This window comes from Passer montanus, unplaced genomic scaffold, assembly GCF_014805655.1.
Source record: "Passer montanus isolate IOZ18808 unplaced genomic scaffold, ASM1480565v1 scaffold34, whole genome shotgun sequence".
NCBI lineage: Eukaryota > Metazoa > Chordata > Aves > Passeriformes > Passeridae > Passer > Passer montanus.
This window is the reverse complement of record NW_024368152.1, coordinates 7249593-7268928: the sequence shown is the minus strand read 5'-3', so window position 1 is coordinate 7268928 and position 19336 is coordinate 7249593. Positions and strand designations below refer to the sequence as shown.

Below are 19336 nucleotides of genomic sequence, written 5' to 3'. Positions count from 1 at the left end.
AAGGCAAATTCCACCTTTGTTTCTATGTTATGGTTGGTTGTTACATGTGTAACAATGTTGAAAAGCTTAACAAATCTTCAGACTGCATGTCTTGAATAGCAATGACTGAGTATTAGAGTAATAGCATAATATGCTTGGCTGGAAGGCAGAAAATTTTGCTGTACATTTTATGCAAAGCTGTGTTTGAGGGCTAGCTGAAGCTACAAATGCTCTTTTATTTGCTTCTGAAATAATGCTTTACTGTTCATAAATATTGTTTTCTTAAATAACATTGTAATGGATTTTAAATAAGAATAGTTTGTTATATCAAAGTGGAATATATGTTTCTGCTGTACATTTTTGTTCAAATAGAAAATTAATATGTTGGAAGTGACATTTTAGGACTTTTCACTTAGAGTATTTTTAAGTTTATTCTTGTAATCTTACTGAAGTATTTTTGGGACAAATAGCAGTCTGCAAAAGGAAATATATATCTTTTTATCAGTTTAAAGTATTATAGACATGTCATTCTTTGTTTTTCTGGGGGTTTTTTTTGTAAAACCTTTTTTTCTTTTCTGGTTTTTTTTTCTTTGACGTTTTCAGTAATATCAATTTGGAAGACTTATCAAATTATTCTTATGAAATTCTTAAAAATGATCCATGTAAGAAAAGTCCAGTCTTACATCAGTAGACTGATGCTCTGTCAAAGAGGAAAAAGTTTGCCTGTTCACCAAAGCATTCCATTCCACAAAAAATTAAATACAGCTCTCTGTGAATGCTGAGCTGATACAGCAGATCTGGTAGGACCTATGGTCTGTGTGTGTATTTTGGATTTTTTCTTGTGTAAGCCTGACATCAGCTTGTTGCAGGATGTTGCAACAGGAGACAGTAACTGAGTTTATCAAAGCAATATTAAGTACTAGACTTGTACTGCAATGTCTGCCACATTCTTTTCCTGCTTTCTGTTCTTCATATTTACATAAAAACACAAAGTGGTTGAATAAAAGGTATCTAGGAAAAAAGCAACTCAGAGTCTGAGGCTACTGAGGTTTGTGAGCTGTCCTTGGTAGAGACTTCAGGAGTTTTGTAGCAGAGGAACCTGATGGTCACTTCAATTTTTGCATGTAGTTAGTAAATGGATTATATTAACTCACTGGGAGACAGTAGGAAGTGCAGCGGCTACTGCTGACCTCTTGGTCTCTGACTCGCCCGGCTGCACAGGCCAGCACCGCCGGCAGCAGTGAGGGGGGAAGGGACAAATGCATCCCAACAAGGAAGTGATGATGAAAATGCTGAAAGTAGTAATCTTTTTAGAAAATATTCTGCTACATCACTCTATTTCGCCCTCTCAGAATTGATGTAGAATTAAAATGTGTAGCTCTTATCACTTCTTGGCTTCTATGTAAACAGGTAAATCAGAATTAAATTAATGTATGTTTGATATTAACTGCCAGCTTCACAGACTTACTCACAAAAACTCTAACTTGATTATCAAGTAAAACTGAAGTATTTGAAATACATAAAAGCTTTTGATACTAATCAGTATTGCTTGGGTTTTTGTTTCATTATCAGGACACTTACCGAAGGCGCCAGATGCAGAGGACCATTACCCGCCAAATGTCATTTGATTTGACCAAGCTGTTGGTTACAGAGGATTGGTTCAGTGATATCAGCCCTCAGACCATGAGGAGGTTGCTAAATATTGTTTCAGTGACTGGTAAGTGTGACGTGCTGGTGTGCAGTGAACAGGACTGAGTTTTTGAGTAAGTCAGTCCATGTGTTGCTTTTGAAAGTTTTTCTGAAGCAAACTCTTCCAGAATGTAAGAAAACATTATTGACCATTCTATTTAGGAAGGATATTGAGATGCTTGAGCGTGTCCAGAGGAGAGCAATGAGGCTGGTGAGGGCTTGGAAAACAAGCCCTACTAGGAACGTTTGAAGGAACTGGGGTTGTTTAGCCTGGAGAAGAGGAGGCTTAGAGGTGACCTCATTGCTCTCTACAACTTCCTGAAGGGAGGTTGTAGATAGGTGGGGGTCAGTCTCTTCCACCGGGCAGCAACTTACAGAACCAGAGGACACAGTCTCAAGCTACGTCAGGGAAGGTATAGGTTAGATATTAGGAAAAAATTTTTCACTGAAAGAATAATAAAGCACTGGAATTGTCTTCCCAGGGAGGTGGTGGAATCACCATCTCTGGATGTGTTTAAAAAAAGACTGGACATGGCACTTGGTGCTATAGTCTAGTTGAGATGTTAGGGCATAGGTCGGACTTGATGATCTTAGAGGTCTCTTCCAACCTCATTATTCTGTGATTCTGTGATTCTGTGATGTGGAATTTGAAAGATACGTACTATTTGTTGTTTCATTGACTTCATTTGGGTGACAAATTGTTCTAGTCTGCATTTTTAGGAAATTTTATATTTTTAAATTTTGAAATTGTATAAGAAAATTACATTTTTTAATTTCATGATACTATGGTGTGAGCAAAGATTGTAGTGATGACATGTGAAAAGGTAATCTGTGAGTGGAAAACCAAGTATATATCCTGTTTATTTTTTGGGTATTTGCAGTGCTTTTTCCGTAAATGATTTGTGTGAGGCTGATGAAAGCATTTTGTCACCTGTTTTTCTTCAATAAAACACAGTCAAGACATTGGTATCTCTGAACTTTAAAAACTGGAAATAATGTGGAAAGGGCTTACGGAGGTTTAATAAAAACATGTTTCATGCAGTAAGTGAGTGGGGAATAATTATTTAGTGTCTTTTCTATTACAGACACTAGAAGGCACTGGGTAGCCTACAGCTACCCAGAGCAAAGAAATTGAGTTACTTTTCACACTGTGTATAGTCAAGAGCATAAATCTTCATCTGCAACTGACCTCAAATTCTGGGCTAATTTTTTTAATAAGTGTGCTGTCTCTTAGCTTGTTACTGCAATTTGTAGCATGTAACCTGTCTTGTTTTGGCAAATTACAGTGCATTTACGAAAGTATAACAAAATCACAAAATGTTAGTTGTAAAATTAAACTAAAAAATCAGACATTGCAAGAACATTTTTAGTGTATTATAATCTGTAGTTACACATGATGTCATAAACAGCTTTATGAACAGAGCCTTCAGGCTGTTGGTTACATGTAATTACAGATATTAATAAAGGACTTACAGAAAAATTGCTGAAACTTCAAATGCCTAAATTGTAGCATTAACTTTTTCTGATTTTTAAAATAACCTCATTTGTAATTTATACCTTACCTTACTAACTTAAAACAGTCTTTTTTATAGCTTTGAATTTTACTCTATTGGCTTTGAATTTTACTATATTGAAGTTGGCAGTTGTATACTTAAATTGTTTTGACCACATTTCATATGCCAGTGCATAGAAAATCTGTCAAAGTATTAGCATGAAATTCTCTGTTTAGATGGAGAAATTAATGCTGTGTGAAATACTTCATTAAATTTGGTTGAAGGAAGTTAAGAATCACTAGTAACAGGATGACAGTAATTAGTGTTTAAACTGGAGCTGAAGTTGACAGTTTTGGAGAGTCTCATTATTTGCAAGGATTTTTATTAGACTGTAAAATTATATTTTTAGATGCAACTTGCAATGATTTTGAATTTACTGAGCTAAAAATATAATTAGCAGGAAGTTCATACATCAGATAATAACAAAGTAACGTAGCTGTTACTTTGAGGGGAAAAAAAAGGTGTCTTTCAAAAGGGATTAAAAATCCTCTATGTGTTCTTTTGTTCTTTCTTGTTCTTTTAGGTCGTTTATTGAGAGCCAATCAAATCACATTCAATTGGGACAGACTGGCAAGCTGGATCAATCTCACAGAGCAGTGGCCATATAGAACATCATGGCTCATCCTGCATCTTGAAGAGACTGAAGGTGTTCCAGATCACCTGACTTTAAAAACCATCTATGAGAGGTAGTCATTAGTCTGTTAATGGTGTGCAATTTCAGTGATTAAAATAGTGATTGTTATTAATGATCACTAGAATAACGTGGCTTTCAAGCATTTATCAGGTTGTAATCTAAAATTCCCACAATCTCACCCTCTTTTGCTGACTTTTGAAAACTTCTAAGTGAGTTTCATTGCTATTTGATGCGCCATGTATGAATGAGTGCTTTGTATTTAAACCAAAGAGAACTGTACAGGTATTCTTTCACAAGCAACTAACTGTACTTTTGTCTCTTGATATCCTTTTCATCTTTACCTTGGCCAAGCTACAAGTTGGGTATTTTTTCCACTTCTTTGTTAATCTCATCAGAAACTGGCCTTACTGATAAAAATCTCTGAAAGTTTTGTGCTTAGCAGGTGTGCTATGGCAATGCCATGTGCTGCAGTTAGGGATGTGAAAAAGAGGCATGACTTTCTCCATTTCTGCTGTGAACTGCTGTTCAACAGAGCTGTCTATGTATTGCTGCTGAGAACAAATTGCCCTGTGTTGCCAGTGAACATCTCTCTCCAGCATCCTCTGCTTCTAGGAAGGGATCCATGGGTTTTGACCTGATGACAGTGGGAGGAATGGATGAGAGATGTGACTGAGAGTGGGACCTATAGAAGAAAAGCAGAATCTGAGAATCAGAGTCAGGGAGAAGAGAGAAAGGTTTGACTTGAATAAGATATAATTGAGATCAGATTAAAAGAAGAGAAGACTGTGACTGATTGAACAAGTTACCAGAAAATCTAGAGATTTTGCAGGGTTCAGGGGAATGAACTTGGAGAGAAAATACTGGAAGTGTGCTCTGCAGTGAAAGTCGAGGAGTAGGAGATGAACTGTGTGAGGGTCTGGGATGGGCTGAGAATGATTGAAGTGTTGAGAATGGAATTAAGATTGTTTGAGAAAGATTGAATGAGTTGTATTAGGGAAGAGAAGTTGAAGTGCAGTTAGGATCTGAACACAGAAGTCTCAGAAGGTAGAGGGATAAAGGTAGATTGGGCATGATGAGGCTGAGGATTGAAGACAGATGAAGAGGGCAAGTAGTAGACTGAAGTAGTTGACTGGCTTCAAGCTGGAAGATGGTTTTATATTGTAAGTATTTACGCAACAAACTCATTGCAGTTTTCTGATTATTGGAATCCCGAGTAATAAATCACTTTGGGATGATTGACCTACAAAGCTGTCTTCAAGACGTAACAGTGTTTGTCTTCTGATAAACCAGAGGACATATTAGAGACCTGATTTATTTTCGTAAATGGATGTTAGTAATTCCAATATTCATTGATGTTAAATTGTAGTAAACTAACATAAATAAAATAAAAGGACATTCACAAGTGAATGTGAATAATTTACTTGGGTTCTGGATTGTTTGTTGTTAGCACAACACTTGAGCTGTTGATGCTTGGTGCCAGCTGGAGCGTGTCATGGTTTATTAGTTAAGGTGTGGAGGAGATTCATGACTTCTATGGTACCTCTTGCTATGCAGGCTGTTTGGAAGTGATACAGTCACTTCAGTAATCTGCTAACTGACAATTCATAACTGACAATTACAAGTGTATAGGTAACTTTTTAGTGTTTAAAACCAGAGTATATAATGGGAAGAAACAGTGAAGAACCCTGTACAATGTATTGGAAAAGGGAAGGTGATAATCATCTTTTAAGGAAAGCTGTTTGTATTCTACCTGCAAAACCAGTAAAACAAGGAAAAGGAAAGCAAGACCAATATTCAGGATTTTCTCTTGAGCAAAAAAATAGCAACAGTTTGATATGAAAATGATAAAGCTAAAAAACTTAGTTTCTTTATCTGCTTAACAATTTAAAAAAAAAAAGTTTGCTAACAATAGTGTTGCTGCATGCTCAGGAAGAGAAATTATGTCTCTCAGCCCCTTCTGTTGAACCTTTGTAAGGAACTAAAAATATAACTCTCCTGAAGTATTGACAAAGCTGAGGTCCCATCTGTCTGGTGATTTGGGTGATCATCTTTACCATATGCTGAATGTGAAAAGGTCTGTGAAATCTTCTCTGGGATTATATAGAGCTCTAAAAATTCTGTTTTATCCAAAGTAATCCTTTCTGTGTCATTGCTAGTCTTTTTATCTGCAACTGTTTAAAGTAACTTGATGCAAATAACTGTTTCACTATCATTTCAAAGTTAGTTCCTCTTCTAAAACTTCCATTTCAGTTTTCTAAGTTTTACTAGTTTATAGAGCAGCTTTCCCATTTGGAATCTCATAAATAGGTACCAGATTTTGATAACTTTTTCCTGTACTTTCCTTGTTCTTTGCTTTTTATTCTTCGAGTTTTTTAAAAAAATATCTTGATATTTTTGATCAGAATCAAGAATATAGTTTTCCTAGTATTGAATAGTTTTTGTCAAACTACTTTTATTGTGACATGGCAGTTTTAGGGTTGCTGCTTGGACATCTCATCACTGAAAGCAGTCTTGTAGGTTCTATGTTAAATGTAAGAGTTTCACACTTGATCACATTCTCTCTGTAAAGAGAGTCCTTTGATATGACAGTTGCTTTTCCAAATTTTAAAATATTAAGTGTTAAAAAGCTTTTGAATCACCAGGATTCCCTTGCAGTGAAAACTCTCCACTGCCTGCTCGGCTGCAGACAGTGCGGAGCAGAGGGTGACCACACGGGACTGACCAGTTACAGCTCCCTTCAGCGGCGGAGCTACTGTGGATGGTCGGTGTGTGCGCTGAGGGTGCAGCGGGGGCGGTTCACCCCGTGTTGCCCTGCAGCCGTGCCCCCGAGGCGGGCTGTGCCCCCCGAGGCGGGCCGTGTCCCCAGGGCGGGCTGTCCCCAGCCGTGTCCCCGAGGCGGGCTGTGCCCCCCAGGGCGGGCTGTCCCCAGCCGTGTCCCCGAGGCGGGCTGTCCCCAGCCGTGTCCCCAGGGCGGGCCGTGCAGCGCGGCGCGGTGCCGGCAGGTGGCGCTGCCGGCTCGGCGCAGCCGCGGGCAGCGCTGGCGCCGCAGCCTTGGCTCCCGGTGTTTCCAGGAGAAAGCGATACTTTCACAACACGCAAAACACACGGGAAAACGAAGAGAATAGGGTAGTCAAGCACTAAGAAGCAAAAGAATAAATATAGTCTTTAGTTAATTCCCCTCTGTGCAGGCACAATGATATATGATTTCCATGATTATATGCTATTTTGCCTCCATGAGATTCCCATCTTGTAATGTCCGGGATTTAGTTTTGCAAACTGTAGTAAAGGAGAAGGCCATTTTCTGTCACATTGCAGTGCTGTCTTTTGGAGTTGAATGCAATAACTAAAGTAAGACAATGAAACTCTGTTCCACAACGATTAGAGTTTGTGTGATGCTAGACTAGTCACCTCTATAGTACCTTTCACTTGGATAGTATTTGTGCCTCTGTGGGGAGGTGGTGTACAGCTTATGGTTCTGCAGGCTGATGTTGCTAAGTACTCAGTGTTCAGAGCTATATCTGGAGCTACTGGGAGCTTTGCTTTCAGTTGCTGGAGTGTTCTGGAAAAAAATGGATACCTCAATTTGGTAATTAAATAAGTATACCTGTATCTCTGTGCTTCAATTTGTCATTAAAAATAAAGCTAACTAATATATTCTTATTATGAAGGCTTGTTGGAGAAAGTAAATTTGTCTTTTTCTATAGATACTGTGAAGAATATCAAAGACTAAATTGATGAGTATGAAACCAGGTCTGTCAGGAGAAGTGTATCTTTCCTGTTTCATGCTATGCAGAGATGAAATACCTACTGAATATCATACTAGGAACTTTCTTCCAGGGTCTATAACAAAAAACCCAGCAGACAAACAGAAAAACTACCCTCATAAAAAAACCACCAAAACCAAAAGAACACAGACTCCCCCTCCAAAACAGCAACAAAAAACAACGACAACAACAAACCAATAAAAAAAAACCCCAAAACCAAAAAACTACAAAACCAATTAAAAAAACACCAACCAAAAAAAACCCAACCCAAAACAGAACCCCCCCTCCCTCCCCTCACAACCCCCTAAAGAAAATTAGGCTTCAATTTGTGACACAGGCACACCTCCATGAAGAACCTTTATGAGCTGGAGTCGCTTAACATCTCTTACAGTAACAGGTAGAGACTCTGTGCTCTCAATCTTTTTTAGAGAGGAACAAACCCATGTTTTGTCACTGTGGCAAATTTTCTAAAGCAAATGCTGAATCTGCTTTGTTGGCTTTCAGTTTATATGCTTGAGAAAAATGTCTTTACTCTTTTTACTTCCTTAAACTGACCTGCTGTATCATATCACTTCTCTTATTGCAGCCTCTCTCTGCTTGTCTGGTTGGTCTTGCTTTCCACCTGGTATATTTATTGTTAGTACTATTTACTCCTTCCAGTAATGTGTTGCCTTTTCTCATCGTCAGGATTCTCATGTAGTCTCTCTCCTTACCAGGTTAAGCTCTTAATTCTGATTTTGTTGCTCCTTCCCTTTTGTGTTTAGGTTCTTCAGTGGTCAAACTCACTGTTGTCATTACCCATCTCTCCATCCTGGTCTAATTTAATTATCTTTACTATTTTGTTTATAGCTATGACATTGAGTTAATATTCTTCTACATTTATGTTGTGCTGCATTCTGTTTTATGTTACTGTAAAGAGTCAATTTTCTGTAATACCAGAGTGGTTTGCAGAAGTTGCAAAAGGCAAATTTTTAAAGCTCTGAAGTGGAATAAAATATGTAGGCTTTCTGCAAATAAATTTCTAAGAGAATTAAGTTGTCAGATTAAAGTAAGTTTCTGTTGAATGTTTACAACTGAGACTTCTCATACTTGTAAATTCGCCAGCTATGGGAATGTGCTCTCTTGTGAAGGCAAGTAAAGCATCCATGACACCAGAATAAATGACAGTGCCAGATCTAAATAAATGATATCTTGGGAAAAGTCACTGTGGCTTTTGTAGAAAAAAGCTACATTTCAAGGAACTGAATTCTCAGCAGAGTCAATGAACATAGGAAGAAGACAAGGAAGTATTTTGAAATATAAGACATTTTAAGCAAGATCTTAATCTAGAAACATCTAAATGTATTAAAAGCTAAGATAATAACAGGCATGATTGCCCCAGGAAAACAAAAGAAGGACGCAAAAGATAGGAGTATGTGTCTTGTGAGAAACTTGCAGGTGAGGTTTCCAAAGATAATTCTTGTGCTATTTGGCATACCAGTGAATGGTCTGACAGAGGGAGGAGATGCCATGTGGGCATATAACCAGGATAACTCTTTCACAGAGGGCTGTGGAAGTAGCTGTGAGTACATTGCAGATCAAAGTCATTGTGGATATAGGTATCATACCCTACTGGGGAAAGTAATCTCATCTATAATCCTGCTAATGCAGTAGTGGGCAGTAAATCTGCAGTAAGGAAAGGAATTCATAAATTGTTCCTGATTTCTCTGGAAAACGTTTTGTGCCCCGCTCCAGTTAGAAAATGAAACAGTATCTTAAGGAGTTCCTAACAAATCAATGGAAGGGCAGAATGTATTGTATTATACAAATCTGTGATTTTTCTAAGTTCTAAAGACTGAGTTTCTGATCATCACATTTCAGAATGGTTGTACCAAAATAGATATATTTAAGAGGCCGAGGAAAGCTGTAGTCTCACATCAAGCAGTGATAACTCCCAGTTTTGCCAAACTACTTTCTCCTCTCTTCTCCAGCCCTCCTCATTCTTAAGACATTTGATTCATTTTTTTCCTTTCTCCAGAAGTCCTAATTTTTTCATTTCAGTTTGAGACTCTGACTCTTGTTTGTTTTGGTTTCTTTATATTTTCTACTTCTTAAGACTGAAGATGTCAGGGATTGATATTATCACCTTGTTGAACAAAAATCATGCTATTAAAGCTGATTGTATGAGAAGAAATGTCTTCCCAGTCCCTTTGCTCATCAAATTCCCTCACTAAATAAGATAATCCGCTGAACACATTTTATCTCTTTGTATCCTTCGTATCATGGCAGAAATCAGTGTGCAGTACTTTGTTAATTGGAAAATACTCCTAGAAATCACTAAAGTAATTGTGTAACTCTCTTGGAGGCTTTTGTCCTTCCAGAGGCATTAAGGGAGAGTTTGTGTATCTCTGAGCAAACCAGTTCGCTTCTAGATATGGCAGATTTACCAGTCTGCCACTTCTCAGAGCTGTTAATAGCTAGGTTGTAAGATTTGTACAATTGAAAGTGAAACTTCAGGCATGCATATGCCTCTTGAGTTCAAGAATGCCTTGTATATAATTTCAGAAAATTACTGTAAATTTCTAGACAGTTGAAAAACTATGGACTATGAATTTTTACCCCTGAAGGTTGTGTGAAATCGATGGTTCTGCTGTGAAACAATTCTGTTGTGAATGCACAGAATTGCTAAAAGCAAGGCCAACCCTGCACCTAGAACCTATTCAATCAGTAACTGAAGCCGTTAAAAAGCCAAGTAAAGGACAAAAAACATGTGGCTTGAGCACGTTTGCGGCAGGAAGATAAAATGAGGTTCAGCACAAAGTAGAGCAGCAAAGGCTACTTTAATTCTTAGATAAATGTGTCTAAATTAATTGCAGCAAGTGCTGGGACAGGAAGTGTGACAAGTTTCAGAAACCTTCTGGTGCTGGTGAGCAAGATGTGTTGTTCAGACAGGCAATGATGGCCACTGTAGAAAAGTTCCAGTTGGCCTTTGGAAAGAAAATGGCAGGGAATGCTCTGCAGGCTACCTGAGCAATTCAGTGATCTACCTGTTACAGGGCCCTTTGGAAGGAACAAAGTCAATACAAAGTTGATGACAATCCATGAGAATTTCCTCATGGTCATGCTCAGATACCAGACATTTGCCCAGGCATTAGGTAGATGTGTGGTAGATATTGTCCTCTCTTATGGGGTTGGATCTAGGTTCTGTATCGTTCTGAATATAATTCTGGCCATTACCTGCTGAAACTGTTTGAAGTGTAAGGCTGGTGTATCTGAGGAGATAGTCTGAAGAGAGACCATGAGATCAGTGCTTAAAGGTGCTGGGGAGGGGAGGGTACTTGTCCCCCATGACTATATATACAATTTATTTAATGCTGCTGAATTCAGGTGTTCACAGAACCTTCTATTCAGGTTCCTGCTGGCTGCTTTGGATGTTAATCTGCTTTTGGGGTTTGATGTCATGAGGGACAGTCCTATCTGTCATTCTTTGCCCAAACTTTGACCAAACTGGGGTGTTAAGACAGGGGCTTTGAGCAAACTGGAATATTAAGACAGAATTTTCTGATTTTTTTATGAGGATATTTGCAAATAGCTGATGGTCCCTAAATTCTGTGACTATATTTATATATTTATTAAAAATATTAGAACAGAAGAGCTTGGCTCAGGATAGAAGAAACTCATGAGCCATCTGTTCAGATTACAATCTCCACCCTTCCTTAATCTCCTTGAAAATATGCTTTTTAGGAAGCTGAGGGAAACTATGGAAATTAAGAACTCTTTGATTTTGAAAAAAGAGATTTCTCAGGACAAGAAAATGGTTATACTTTCCTCAGAGTTGTAGGTAACCATTATTTAAAACTTAGCAACGTGTAATTCATCCATCACTCGGGCTTAATTTAACCTCTGTGATAAAGTCTTTGTGCACATATGTGTGCATGCCTACCTATGATGGATGGCAAACTGGATGGCAATGCGACGTGCCGAGGCAGAACACAGCAAATTTAGAAGAATAGCATAACAGCTTTCTTTAATATTCAGCTTCTTTTTCTTTTTCTTTTTCTTTTTCTTTTTCTTTTTCTTTTTCTTTTTCTTTTTCTTTTTCTTTTTCTTTTTCTTTTTTTCTTTTTTTCTTGTTGGGGGAAGGGATGTGGTTTGCAGGGGTGAAGGGAACCAAAGGATCTAAGCGAGCCATAGCTCATTTATTACTTTCATTTTAATGCTTTTGCAGCTCTTACAGCATTCCAAGGGATGAATTGTGGAATATACACGCTTTGTCTAATTTATCAATAATAGAAGGAATTGTTGTTTCTTAATTTTTTCAGTTCTAGTCAGTTCCAGTCCAGTTTCAGCACTGGTATATGATTTTGTTTGGGTTTTTTTCCAGTCTTTACTGAAGTTAACCCTTCTTGAAATCAACCACAGAACAGTTTTTCTTTTATTTTTTCCTTTTTTTTTAATTAAACTGGCAGAGACAAATTTATTTATAAGTGAAACTGCAGTTCATTACTATAGATTTGGAGTTCTATAACATGGTTTCACTGGTGCCATGTTTTCCTGATAGATTCAGATCTCTTGTGTAATACACCCATGGTAATCAAATTAAGAAATCACTTAGTCAGGTTAAAACATTTTTCTGTTTCATGTATGGTGGAATATTTCTCCTTGGTTGTTTACTACTTCAATTTAAGAAAGTATATTTATAGCATACTAAAAATATCACCAAGATATAAATGATATTAAATTATTTTATTAAAGAATTTGATTTCATACAAAAATAGTATTCTGTAGCACTAGTAGTAAAATTTATTTTTCTCCATATAAAGGCTCATTTATTTTTATAGCAATTTGATGACACATCTGCTTGCTTTATTCAGCTGAAAAGAAAATGTTGGTTCTTGGTGTTTTGTAAAATTGCTTTGTTAAATTATTTTCAAAATCGTTCAACTTTTAACAAATGACATTTGATACTAACATTGGAAAGCAATTTCAGCTAATTAAGTAGATCCTTCTATAAACCATTGGAACATTAAGATGACAAACTGTTCATTCAGGATTATTTTAATTGGTACAATTATTGTAATTTTGTTGCAATTATGTGTTGAGCTAAAAGCTTTTGTTTAAATCATTTGAGGTTTTTTTGTTAATATACATAAGTAAGAAGAAAGGAAGTAAAATAAAAACTAAAGATAAGCATTATCTGTTTACTTTTTCATTACAGTGCTTTAGACAAATATCTATTGAATTATTCTTTTAGAAAAGTATGTTTCATGCTTTCAGCAATTTTGTAGAAATTTTAAATGTTAAAATTGAGCAAGATCATTGAAATGTAACTTTTCTGGAAGGTTATTATGTTAATTCCAGTTTTGACACTGTTTAAATACCTTTTAAGAAAAAGGGTGAAATGAACTTCTGAGGGATTTGTGAGTTGCTTAATGCCTATTGATGTATTAATTTAAGAAGTGTAGCTATTTAGTGATTATAGAAATTAAAAATGAAAATGCTGTGGAAGGTGCCACATTCATCACTCTGATGATAATGTTCTCTGCAATCATCTTTGCCCAGGCCAGGTTTAAATAAATCACTTCCTTTAAGTAGACAATTTAGTATTGTAGACCTCACAGTGAGGCATTACTTCTGAAATATTTAACCTGCTTTTTGTTTTTCTGCCTCCTTTTATTGCCTCTTACTTAAAATGCAGGGCACATAAAATTATGATGTTTCTTACTGTGCTAATAGTGTGGTCTCAATGTTAAAAGGCAATGTACCAGTTGAGTAGTAGGTGGTTGATGCCCACCTTTTTTTAAATGCTTTTGCCTTTTGTAATTCAAATAGCACTGCAAAGCTGTGAATGAATCCAGGCATTTGTAACTGCTTTAACACTTTATTTTAATCATAAAGTATGCCAGAGAGTTGTTTAAAGAACAGAACTTTTTAATATGGCTCAGTGACAGTGTGTGATTCTAGTGTGGGAGATTAGTTTAATAAATACCAATCTTTTAAGCATCAGAATGGGTATTTTTCTTTCTGAAATGATCAAAAGCAGGAACACTTTAGGAGGAGAGGTGGCAAGGTGGTTTATCTGCTGGTACTTGAATTGAATAGAGTCAGTTTTGCAAATCAAGTTTCCTGAATACCTATGGTAATAGGAGTTTTTAAATAGCTAATGCATCTGTTCAGTGAAGTCTCTTCTGCTTAATATGCGCTGAGGGGACTTGAATTTTTGTCTACATAGATATATCAAACTATAGCTTTCTCTTTTTTTGGTCTTTATAAAGATAAAGCATTTGTTCCCTTATGATTATCTTATTGAGTGTGCGATGACTTTTTATTCCTGTCTTTATATGAATGGGCATATAAGCAAATGTTCTTTTTCAGTGTCTAAGTGACCTGTTGCAATTTTCAGTGTGAGAGAATATTTGTAGCACAGTTGCTGATATGTACTGCAAAGTACTGCAAAGTTCCTGGAGCTTTTGTCTACATAGATATATCAAACTATAGCTTTCTCTTTTTTTGGTCTTTATAAAGATAAAGCATTTGTTCCCTTATGATTATCTTATTGAGTGTGCGATGACTTTTTATTCCTGTCTTTATATGAATGGGCATATAAGCAAATGTTCTTTTTCAGTGTCCAAGTGACCTGTTGCAATTTTCAGTTTGAGAGAATATTTGTAGCACAGTTGCTGATATGTTGAAAGTACTGCAAAGTTCCTGGAGCGGTTTGTGTGAGAGCCTTTAACACTGTCACTATATTGGCCAGACATGAGAAGAGTGGGATAAGTAACTCCAGTGCGAAGCATAGCATTTGATTATTAGGTATTAGAGATCAGACGTCTAATTAGCAAACTGTTAAGCATCACAATTTCATATTGTATTCCATAGCAGCCAAGATTTTCTGCTTTTGTGTTTCTCAGTATTAAACCTGTAGAAATTTTTTTCTCATTTTTAATGATAAATTATTTCATTATTTTAAGCAATATTTTTAACTTGTACTATCTTGAGAGGAAAAAATTAAAAAGCCCATGATAGATAAAACATGACATGCCTTCATGCTCATGCCTTCTGTTGCTCTATTATTTAATAGCAATTAATTAAGTCATTTGCTTTTTATGGAGTGAGAAAGTTAAATTACTCTTGTCCATACAGTTGCTTGCTCCTGTAAAACACATGAGGAAAAAAAATTAGGTGTGCAAAGATCAATTTGAAGCATTTCTTTGTTTTCACCTTCAGGGAGAGAGGTTTGGAACAAGCAGAGAGAACAGCCCTTCAGGGTATGAGGTCTTGTAAAGAAGTCAACCTTCCATCAGTGTGGGAAGAGCAGGGTTCTGCTCCATGAGAGAGGGTGAGCTGGGAGCTGAGGAGAGCTGCAAGGCAGGCATGGCCCTGGGAGCAATTCCTCAGTAGCCAAAGGGGAAAAGCGGAGCAGGTTCAGTGACAATAACCAGGGACAGCCAGCAGCCCCGTGGTGTGTAGCCACAAGGCACAGCTCAAGGCAGGAAGTTAAGCCAGTGGTCAAGGTCAAGACCAAAGGTGCATAGATGTAGCTCGGAGGAGGACCAAGGGCAAAGGTCTGAGCTTAAAAGCTGTTCTTAGCTCAGGCAGGAGAGCCCTGCAGTGAGGCTCCTCACAGCTCGTGTCAGCACAGCCTGGTTGTGCAGCTACCCTGGGTCAGAGCCAGCCTTGAGCAACTGCCCCAAAAGCCCTGGCTGGGGGAGCAGGTGGTAAATCCTGTTGGCATATTCCAGAGCCTACATAGCCAGTGGCATAGGCAACGTGGGCACCTCCAGTGCAGCCTCCAGTGCGGATGAAGGTGGTTGATTTTGGCTGTTGCCATTTTGCCACCACCTGGCAGAGTAGTGAAGGAGATGGTCAGTAGGTGCAACAACTTAGCACCTACTGAGCTGTGCTGGCAACATTCAGTGCTGGACACGCTGTCAGACCATGGTTGGTTATTTTCTAAGTCAGTCATGGAAGTACAAGGTGAATGTAATTTGAACAAATTTGAATCTAATTTACAGAATGAAAGACAAGATGATGTGCCTCTGTGTACTTGTGCTAAATTGTCTATATTTGAGGAAAAAAACAGGAATAATTCATCATTGTTGCAATGTAACTTACTCCGGAATGAAAGAAGTTTTTAATTTCAGCTGCTCATGGAAAAGTGATGTGAAGAGTAATGGAATTAATTTTTAAGGTTTGCTTCAATCAATGAAATGTTTTGTTTTAGCTTCATTCCTTCTAAATTCAAGTAGTTTCTCCTGGAAACAGACGGTCCGTAACACTGACACTTTCTGGTGTTTCTGATTTAAAAAATAATTCTTTTGCCTCAGGAATCTAGCCCCAAAATGAAAAAAGTGTGTTCACAGTGCTTTATTTTTAGATCTGCATGCTTGTATTTTAGAAAAAGTAACTTCTAAAGTGCTTTAAATGCTAACCTTTTATTTTTTTATCTGAGAAGCGCAGGCACGTATGGTTTTTGTGGCTCTTTGCCAAAAGATTATCATTTACATAAATATTTCTTTCAAAGGCGTAGTTTAAGACATTGAGCTCAGGAGGTTAGAATAGAGACTTCAATCTGCACACCAGCAGTGGGCTATTGGCTTCTGAACAGTAGCTTTGTTCATCGTATTCGGAACACTGTTCGCATTCAGACTTAAGTAGAGCTGGCATTAAAAATCAGCTAATTTGTTTCATGTGATTCATCAGCTGTGTGTTTTATTTAAATCTATGTCACATTCTCTTTTGGCTTTTTATTTTGAAGATTGAAGTGTTGAAGTAGGCCACTCTTTAACTCTTCAGTTCCTGACTTGAAAAGTGACTTTAATTTTACTTTTCCAGTGTTAAACTCCTCTATATATATAACAAATATATAGAACTAAAGTGTGCATTAAGGATCTTGGATTTTTTTCACAATCTGATGTTTGATTTAAAACATACACATTTACAGTCAGTTTAGTTGTAGTTTTATATAAGGCTAAGTAGAATAATATAAGGTAGTAGCTAAGTATTAGTGTAAAATATGCATTTCTCAAATTCAGTAGAGTATACAAGTTTTACTTTGATATTTCCAGTGTTCTTATTTTTTTTTCTTTTGGTCTTTCACTCCTTGAGGTTAGGACTACTTTCAGCTTCTACTAAATTTCTTTAAACTCTGCCAGAGAATGAACTGTTCCCATTATTTGAAATTGTAACCTTTGAGTGTCTTCTCACAGAAGCACCACGTTTTATTCTCTTAAGGCTGTAGTCTCTGAAGTCTTACATACATTGAGCTTCCTTAAAGTGGATAATCCAGCTGCCATCTGGACAATGTCTTGTAGCTATTTGTTCTGCAGAACCTTTGTTAGAATAGGCTACACTTGCTTTTATGCTTTATATTTGTTCCATTTTTCCTGTGCTATAAAGTAACCTCTCACTGTGAATGAAGTTATTCACAGACACTGTTTATGACAGCATGGTATGGGAGTATCCTCCATCTGTAAGGTCCATGGTCCATTGTTTTCTGGTAAAATTTATAGGAATTTGTTAATTTTACTCTTAGTGTATGGCGAGAATGTCATAAAAGATCAGATTGAAAGATTAACACAGCTGAAATACATTTTTAATGCAATGGAGTTTCACTTCAAGCATGTAGCATTGATTCTCAGTTATTTTATTTTTCTTAACATTAAACACTAAGTATTCTGTGTGAATCTGCCACTTTTGTCTCTTGAATAATCCCGTGGTGCATAAAACTGTACTTTCTGTGGAAGATTTAAAAACAAAGATTAAAAAAATTGTTGCTTTTAAAAAGCAGACAAATTGTGAAATAGGGTAAGATTGTTCAGCTAATGGTAGACTTAGTTATTAGCTCTATTAAAAATACAATTCAATTACAACCAGTTGGGGGTTTCTTTTAAGTGTTTTTTTTTTCTTTTTAAAGACACAATGTAATTGTGAATTTATTTAATGTAAGAGATTCCTGGTGTACTGATGATTTACTTAGTGTTCATGAGTCTCCTGCCTCCCTTCCCATCCATGCATCAGTGTACTCATTTCCCCCATGACAGCACTGGTAGTTGCCTTAGCTCTTCTAATTGTCCAGTAGTGGGAGAAAACACACTTTCTTTGTTCTATGCTACCTTCTTCTTTTAAGCAAGTTACAGCAGTTCACAGAGCAGCCAACACATCTATGCTGTTCCCCTTTATCATGGAGTTATAGTCTTAACATGTCTTTGAAAAGACCCATTAAAAATCACAATTATTTTTTTATATTTATATGAAGCTATTTTTGTTTTTTCTCCTCGTATTTTTTTATTTTTACTTTATGTACAGTGTGGTTACTTCACTGGTATCTATATAGAGTGGTGTCACAGTCACTTTATAGCCATTACTGTAACTGTGCTCACTATTCTCAGTGCATTCTTTCACTGTTTACATATTTATTTTGCTGGGTGTGAGTACTTTTTCATTTTAGTAATCTTTAATTTAGATTATCATTTCTCATTTGATATATGATACCAGTACTATGAGATGAAATATCAAGTAAGATAGGTCCAACAGTGTCAGCCTCCATCACTTGCTTGGTAGGACCTTTTCATAAACTTCCACAAGACTAACATTTAATCCTACTCGTTCCTTCCTGAAACTCCCTTTATACCACTGCTCACAAAACCCCCACTGTTGCTTGACAATAGTCATAATGCATGAACAGTCCCTTACATTGATCATGTCTCATGGTTTTATTGTTTTCTTTTGTTTGTGGCTTTTTCTTAGAAGGTGAATTGCTTGAAAGCAAGTGGTTGTTTTCCCACTTTTTACAATGAATGCACAGTTAGATATTGATCAACTTTTAAGATGCTTGTTCATGTTACAAAAAGTTAGTTTCAAAATAAAATTGTTTTTCCCATGGAATTTCTGAATTGGGTATAGGAATTTGAATAGATGTTTGGGGTTAAAGTTCACAAATGTTAACTTCCCCTTACTTGGGATTTGACATTGCTGATATATGGCTTCCTCAACATTTCTCTGAAGCATACCATTAGACCAGATTGTTCAGCTGTCTGAGGTTTTTTGCATATTAGAAAATGTTACATTGCTCTTTCTGCAGACAGCACAGCTCTTTATGGGTTCTCTTATTTTTCAGAGAGCAGGGAGAATGGGTGCAAGTGTACTAGTATTTCACCCTAGAACATTACTTTGTAAACTGAAGTCATACTCTAATAAATATGGTTTATGATGTTTATGATTTCACCCCCCAGAATTTCAAAGAATATTCCCACAACTAAAGATGTTGAACCTCTACTTGAAATTGATGCAGATATACGGAACTTTGAAGTATTTTTATCGTCACGAACGCCTGTCCTTGTTGCACGTGATGTAAGAACCTTTTTGCCTTGTACAGTGAACTTGGATCCCAAGCTACGAGAAATCATTGCAGGTGAGTATGATTTCAAATAAATGGAAAATGACAAATCTGTTATTTATTTTAAGTAGAGCTACTTGGCATGTCACACAGGACACTCATTTGTTCATCAAATCATATCTTCAGATTGTCAGATTTGACTTCAGTAAGAGACCATTCAGTTTCGCTTAATAGTTTTGCTGTAAAAACCAGACCATCCTGGACTAAAGCTTCACTTTTGGAGGGCAAAATTCTTGCTTTGCAGAGTGCTTTAGGAGATGGAGGAAACCAATACACACAACAATATTTTAGTAGAAAATATGCAAGTTGACTTCAGATCTTTGTTAACAATTTTGAAAGT

General features: G+C 36.8%; 1 protein-coding gene across 1 annotated transcript in view; it reads left to right on the top strand.

Annotated features, from left to right (window-relative positions):
* Positions 1-19336, top strand: part of KIDINS220 (kinase D interacting substrate 220) — a 72073-nt gene that overhangs the window by 31594 nt on the left and 21143 nt on the right. The window contains exons 18-20 of the mRNA XM_039715586.1: positions 1552-1696; positions 3745-3907; positions 18833-19011. Coding sequence (XP_039571520.1) covers positions 1552-1696; positions 3745-3907; positions 18833-19011 — 487 coding nt within the window. The remainder of the gene's footprint in view (positions 1-1551; positions 1697-3744; positions 3908-18832; positions 19012-19336) is intronic.